General features: G+C 39.6%; 1 protein-coding gene and 1 long non-coding RNA gene across 4 annotated transcripts in view; one reads left to right on the top strand and one right to left on the bottom strand.

The window, feature by feature from the left end:
- Positions 1–4,836, bottom strand: part of LOC135542492 (zinc finger E-box-binding homeobox 2-like) — a 78,673-nt gene extending 73,837 nt beyond the window's left edge. Inside the window, exons 1-2 of one of the 3 annotated variants that reach the window (XM_064969493.1) lie at positions 4,554–4,836; positions 2,902–3,054 (exon numbers count right to left, since the gene is read on the bottom strand). In XM_064969493.1, the coding sequence (XP_064825565.1) occupies positions 2,902–2,974 (73 nt within the window). In that variant the 5' untranslated portion in view covers positions 2,975–3,054; positions 4,554–4,836. The remainder of the gene's footprint in view (positions 1–2,901; positions 3,055–4,553) is intronic. The other 2 variants (XM_064969492.1, XM_064969494.1) reach the window with 2 other exon arrangements.
- LOC135542493 (uncharacterized) lies at positions 3,922–5,781 on the top strand. Its single transcript, XR_010456102.1, has 2 exons — positions 3,922–4,420; positions 4,823–5,781. It is a non-coding gene; the product is annotated as an uncharacterized LOC135542493 (long non-coding RNA).
- Positions 5,782–7,211: the final 1,430 nt, after the last annotated feature.

Below are 7,211 nucleotides of genomic sequence, written 5' to 3'. Positions count from 1 at the left end.
GCGTTTTTATGTACCAACTCATAAAATGGCACGCCCTGTACAGGCAAAACCACATAAGGCACACAACTCCTACATTACTCCGGAGTTGAACGTAAAACAAAGTAGATGAGCAGGAGATGCTGACCAGTACCACTGTCTGTCATTTCCATAGTCAATTTCTCTTTACCCATACTGAGAGAGGAATAAAAGTGTAGAAACTGAAAGTATGCCGTGCAAAAGTACTACTTTCTAACAGTACTGATTTGACTAATCCAGTTAGAAGGGAAGAGGTTTGTGGAGTACTTTTCCAGCTGTACTTAGAAACACACAGCGAGGTAGAGACCCCGCAGCTGGGTCTGACTTGCAACACCTGGGAAGGCAGGCAGAGAGACAACTCCAACAAAACTACAGGGTTGCCAATATCACGTTGCACCGAACTGTGAGATTGACTTTACACTCTTTAACTCTGGATGTGATAAGCATGTATATGTGGGCCTATAGAATAACACGGCGTAGGTGTGTTATCAACAAACAGTGAAGCCAAATACACCATTTATGGCTAGAGAAGCATTATTGCCTACTATAATGTGAACAAATAACCTAATCTGAATAAATTCACCTGGAATTCCAGTCTCTCACTCTAAGATCAAAATACTGGCTATAGAATTTGGCTATAATTGTGAATCGAAACGTTTAAATCCTACTCAAAATATTCTACAACTACAGATACATGTTTTCTGGGAAACACGACAAACTGCCATGCAGAAAAAAACAACATTTATTTCTCTACCCATATAATAAATAAATCATTTACATCATCAATCTATCAATATTCAAAATATTTCAATTGATGGTCTATTTAAAAAAAAAATCTTGTTTACTGCGTTCAAGTAATCTCAGTATGTAGGCTATCGGTCTGATAAGGATCCTCATATATAGCTATATAGGGGTGCTATCTATCGGCCAGACACACAAGCTCAGCTCCTATGACATCTCCCCATGCATCCAGAGGAGAAAATGAAAACCACTCTGTCTGAATAGTTCAGCCACAGCATTCCCAAAGGGAGAGAGCTATTGAAGGCATCCCATGACGAGAAAATGTAAAAAATGTAAATGGGGAAGGGGTGGGGGTGGGGGGGGGGTGGCAACTCCGGGACCACAATGGCATATTCAAAAAATATGATAGAATCTAGAATGTCGAATTTCTACTTGCTCAGTCAGCCTATAATATGTGCACGCTGCACACCACATCGGCACTGAGGGGGAAGCGACTAAAATAACATGTTAATTATTTTTTTTTTTGCATTTGAGAGTGTGTGAGGTTGCTTGCTGCTTTTGCATGGCGGGAACTTGAAAGGATTTTTGTTTCTGACAAATGCAAATGTCAATCATCAGGTGTGTGTTTGTCAGAAAACACTTACTTGAATGGAGTGTTTTAAAGTAATCCAAACTTTTGTTTACTGGAAGAGGTGGGAACTGGTGCTCAGAGGAAAGAACATTCTTATCTCCTAGAAACTACAGTGAAAAGGGGGAACCTACTTTCACTCCTATCTTTTGTTATTCAGAACAACAACAAGCTTGAAGCTACACTTGTAAGCATCAATGACTCTCCTTGTATTGATTGTGCAAAATCAATACACAACATTTAATAAGGAAAAGAGCCACATAAAGGGAGACATTTCACAAGTATGAGCAAAATTCAGACGCATTTGATAAGGCTACTTTGTACAACAACAGAGACTGAAAATCCCAGGGACAAAATAAAATGCAAAGTATTCCCGTGTAAGAATATATCTCGGGACCCAGACATGTGGTGATGCTGGATTTACTTGTGCACGAGGTGTATTGTAGTCAACAGTCCTCAAAAGGGAAAGGAAAACACGTATATTCCCTCCGAAAAGCGATCCACGACATGGCTCAATAACTCCCAACATGTAACACAGTTCGGTGGGTGGACAAACAGTTGACAATAATAGAGTGACAAATGTATCCTTCGCCGCTATTTGCTCCACACAAAGCACTTCATATCGCTCATAATACAATAAATGACACGAGACACACCACCGGTCAATATCACCATTTTAGCGCACATGCCATCTTATTTGGTTACAATAAATTAGTAAACTAAGCTATTGCAGCCTGTTCACTGCGAATTGTCCCCCCCCCCCCCCCCCCATGTTCTGTTTCATATTCTTGTCAATTGCCAACGGTGTGGGACACTAATCATTCCCTACTAAAAGGGGACTATGCTTCGAGAGAAAGTAGATAGACACTACAACAAATCATCTGGGTAAAACGCGAGAACTAAACATACCAATAACGCGTAGACATATAAAAATTAATTACATTCATGTCAGAATTTACTCAGGGGTGTGAGAGTCTAAGCAATGCGTAACATAAGGAACAAACACTTGCTGAAATAAAATACTCCAACTACTAAATCTACAGGTACGTCAAGTACAGAACAGCAAATAAAATGAGTCCTCATCTAACGGGTTTGTCTTGGTGGAAAATAAGGGACTTCGCGACTGAACCGTTATCTGGGCAGGGGGAACTTTCTGAAATTCCTCCCACTGCTACTCAGTCTTTTCGCACAACGATAAACTCTCAACTTATTACAACTTCCATCAAATCGTCTCTGTAAAAATGACGAAATGAGCAAACACCTTGTGCTCCTAATTTCACAACGAAGGATATACTGTCCCGCCTGTGTACACAGCACAATACTGACACATTACGCATTATTTCCCAGTTAGAAGTGTCCCTTTATTTCCTATGAGACGAGAGCAGAACAGAACACGCATTTGACAATTCGTAGCCAGCCCCTCTGAACTACAGTCAACAGTGACAACATTACAACTCTAGATCCACAACAAACATATTTCGTAAATGACAGTTTGTTATTTTCCTGTCTTTTCTTACCGTTTTTCCTTCTTGGATTGGCTTGTTTTCGCCTCTTACACCTGGGGCCATCCGCCATGATCTCGTGCTTCATTGATAAGAGTGGATCAGATGGCAGCTCGCATGGACTCGACTCCTTGAATCAGCAGCAGCAGCGGCACGCAGGCTCAATATCTAACAACCAAACACAGGCAGCAACAATGTGGGTACACTGGACCGACTGGGAGTAACCATTTAAATATCAGGCGCCAAATGAAACAGAAAATAATAGAAAACCCAACTGATATACAAAACGTTTATTTTATACCCATGCTAAAGTACGATAAGGGGTCGATCAATGTATTGTTGATCTGTATAATGCCAGTGATCGGGATGATGATAAGTGGAAGTGAATATTGACGACGGGGAAGGAGAGGATGCAGAGAAAGGGGGAGACAGGGAGAGATACACCTTCAGCATGAGGAATAATTTACACGGACTGGCCCTGCTGGGTTAAGCATGCGTTTTTACATTGTGTTAATTTAAATAAGAAAAGTTTGATCATTTCGCTTTTTTTTATTTTTGTGCTGTTTCCATTTTATGTTCTGCTTCGATATATATATAATAACTCGTACATCGCAAACAGCAGGCCTACATTGATTTATCCGGGTTCATGTTTTTTTAACCTACATTTTTTAAATTGAGCGTAACCGATATTGATGATGACACAATGTTAAAGTTGTGAGTTCAACGTTAGGCTTTGTGTCAAATGTAAATATCAGAAAGGCAGAAAAAATAACCGTTTCAATCCGCCTGGCAATATATCACTTACAACACAAGACAATACAAAATAAAGATGATGCAAAAAGCTGTGTTGTGAAATACGTAGATCCTAAATGCCTAAATGTAAAATAACTCCACCATTAATTTACGAACATTACAAAATGTGTTAATTTAAGATTAATTTTAGATAGCATGCTTATTTTACGTTTTTAGGGCTATCATGCTGAAAAACGTACATAAATAAATAAGTAAAAACAGACAAAACATGAAAACATTCATGATTTCAATGGACTAATCGAGCACAAATGAGTGGGTTAATTTCTGCCATTGGATTGTATTGCTATGGGGAACGACCCACGACAGGAAGAACAAATAAACAAAAAAAACTTACAAATACCACAAAATGATGAGTCAACAAAAATACAATTATCCAGACAGGATATGAAACAGATTATAGCTATCTGAAAAAAATAATGTAAATGACGTTGATATGATAAGCGAATATTTACCCTATTGTGAGACAGACAACTTCTACTCTATAAAACCAAAGGATACAGAAAGACACTAACAAAAACGAGTTGGACACAAAAGGGTGCATGGCTCGGTGAAACTGAATCCAAAGCTGAAGAAGACCGAGCTTATTATTTTTTTTTCCTCGTGGTTTTTCGGCTCGAAGAGTAGGCTTTTCAGCAAATTCTACAAAACTGCATATTCTCTGATGAAACGCACTGCAAGCCTAGATACTTAAAGCGCACCGCTCCCTCATCCACCTGTGCAGGTAGAGAAAGTTTAACGTGAACGTAATGCTATAGCACCAACGCCCCTACAAAAGCTCTAAGTCGCAATCTCTAAAACTATAAATGACCCATTGTATAAAGGTTATTAGTCGAGATAAAGAAATGGACACATACCCGATTTCCTATAGTAGTATCTTTTCGGTTGACTTCGGTTGTAGTGATAACACGAGACTGCAGCGGTAAGCAATTGTGGAGAGAAATGTGCAGGGATCCTTGCAATGATAATAAAGCCTTAGAAATAGTGGTTCGAGAAGGACCGTTATTCCTGCTAGGGCAGGTTAGGACTGATCTCTTTCAGACACTCCAGGAAACAAACCTGGGGACGGACTGACGTGTTACGCCTCTTCTAATGACATTTTTTCTTTCTCTTTTCTGTAATACAGTGGAGAGGAGAGAACCAACCCTGGGACACGCGCCACCTATCGTCACCGGAGGGGATAATTGAGAAGGACCAAACGTGAGCATCTTTTGCTAAACGTAATACGTTTTTTTTTCTCTCTCTCTCCCAGGCTGTTTAATCCGAGTGAAATGAACTGTGACTGTCGGACTATGACGACCATGTATAGCAGCCGAAGAAGAAAGAATTTTATCCAGAAGAAGAAAAGTTGGAACACTCTTATTCAACCGACATGACCACAACTGGAAGGGGGAAAACGGACCAAAATGATAGCGTTGGAAGTTTGACAGTCTCACAGTCTCACACATACCAGGGATGAAAATATAAGGTTTGCGGAGTGTTAAGGAAGTGAGCATCAGCGGTTTGGGTTGTTAATGTTTTATATTTGTAAACGTTTATTTATTTGCCTCCCTCTATGAACGTGCGTTTATTTTTACTATCGCAATAACCACTATGAGTGGAGCATGTATAACGGCGCATGCCCCGTGCACCTACAAGAGCGAAAGAGATGTGTATATTGAGGTGCTTCTCGCACGTGCCAGGTGCAGTCAGGTGCGTACAGGTACTTTCGTTGAAGTTTTCCCGGTGTGTTTTAAACAAAGTCCATGTGAACTCATCTCTCTGACCAGGTTTGAAAGACGTCAAGTGTATACTTCATTCATTTTTTTTCACAGGTGTTATTCAAGGTTATATCGACGAACATATTTCACTCTATTGCAACTATACCAAATGGCTATTACTCCAATTCATGTTTCTCTATTTGATTAATTCATTTATTTCCTGGTGATGCTGCTGCTTCAATGTATGTTTGTCTCTCTCGCTGTAAATGGAGAGGAAGGCTCCACCTTTGCAACGCTGTGATTGGTTATGTAAATAAAGTATTATATTTGCTGTCTTGTCCTATGCAGTTATCAACTGTATGGATAATTAAATAATCAATCAAGATGCTCGAATGTTTGATGCCTTTGTCCGAAGCCAATCAAATTCCAGAGAGCTCGGAAGCACAGCTCGAGAGGAAAAGGTGCTCAGCATCTGGCATTAAATGTTCCAAGAGACGGTCGATATAGACAACACAGCTGAAAATAGATTGCTATTAGAGTATTTTTCAATATTTTTTTTATCTGCAATTAATTTGAATGAATTATATATAATTGTAGTAATTATAATTCTGATTATTATAAACCATATGAATCTAATGTGGTGTTTGTAATATTATTATTATTATGTTAATTATTACATGTACAGTATTGTATTTATTTACAGCCTAAGACTCTATTTATAATGCACTGTTATATTTTCATTAGCTAGTTATGTACAAAATAACTTTGTTGTCATTTATGCAGCTGTTATTGGTCACAGCCAGTTGATAGAGCGTTACAGACTTGAAGAAGGGGACCGCTTTACTGCAGCTGGTAGGTAGGCTACTCCCAACTCAAGTTTTGCAGCTCCACTGAGTTATCTGCTTTGTGTGAGGTTAATGTTATGTACAGCGTGTGTGAGAGATGAAGACTGGTGTAGGCGTGTGATTCGCTTCCGACTTGGACAGCAAATAATAGCCTACAATTGCAAGCCAGAAAAGACGCAAAGTCATTCATTTTAAGTGCGCACTGAATGTATGTCAAGCAAGTGCAGGGTCTCTGTTTGACTTGTCAAATCCCACTGTGCTGCCGCTCCACGACTGGAGCGGTGTCCCCTGCTCATTCATCCCCTCGCGCTCTGAGTGACACCGCTCCTTGCTTTCAGCTTGAATATTTTATACAAACATATACAGCGTGAAAAGGGATTACTGACGATGGTTGACCTATAGGGGGACTTTAGGGTTAATGAATCTGTTCATTTAATCGAGAGGAAACACAACACACTCTTGTGGCTCTAGAAAGCAAGTGTCTTTATTTGCACGTGCCATGTTTGCTGTTATGAAGATCAATGCAGCATATATATGCCCTATATGCCCGTTGTCAGTTTTATCATTACTTATGTATTTATCAAGGAATCAAATACGACCGTTTCATGAAGCAGTAAATGCACATAGGCTATGTCAATTTCAACTAGGTTGACATTTAAATGAGCATGTTGTGCGACAACAAAAAAACTGTATGGCTTATATCCTATGCTCCACAGAAGCAGTATAGGCCAATGGTTTATAACATAGTGTTGCAGTACAGAATGCACAGTGGAATCAGTAATGATCCTGGTATTTAAGCTGGTAGTTGATCAACCAGTCAACTGGTTTACTACGCACCTGTCAGGTGTCAGGAGTCCAGCGTTAAATACACTGTGCATTTGTGTTTTTAAACAAAGCGAGGGTGACAAAATATGTAAAAGTCATCACTGACCGTTTAGGGGTCCCGAAATCACCCTCATCAGGTGGAACA

Source organism: Oncorhynchus masou, chromosome 6 (assembly GCF_036934945.1).
Source record: "Oncorhynchus masou masou isolate Uvic2021 chromosome 6, UVic_Omas_1.1, whole genome shotgun sequence".
Lineage (NCBI taxonomy): Eukaryota > Metazoa > Chordata > Actinopteri > Salmoniformes > Salmonidae > Oncorhynchus > Oncorhynchus masou.
This window is presented reverse-complemented; position numbering and strand designations above follow the sequence as displayed.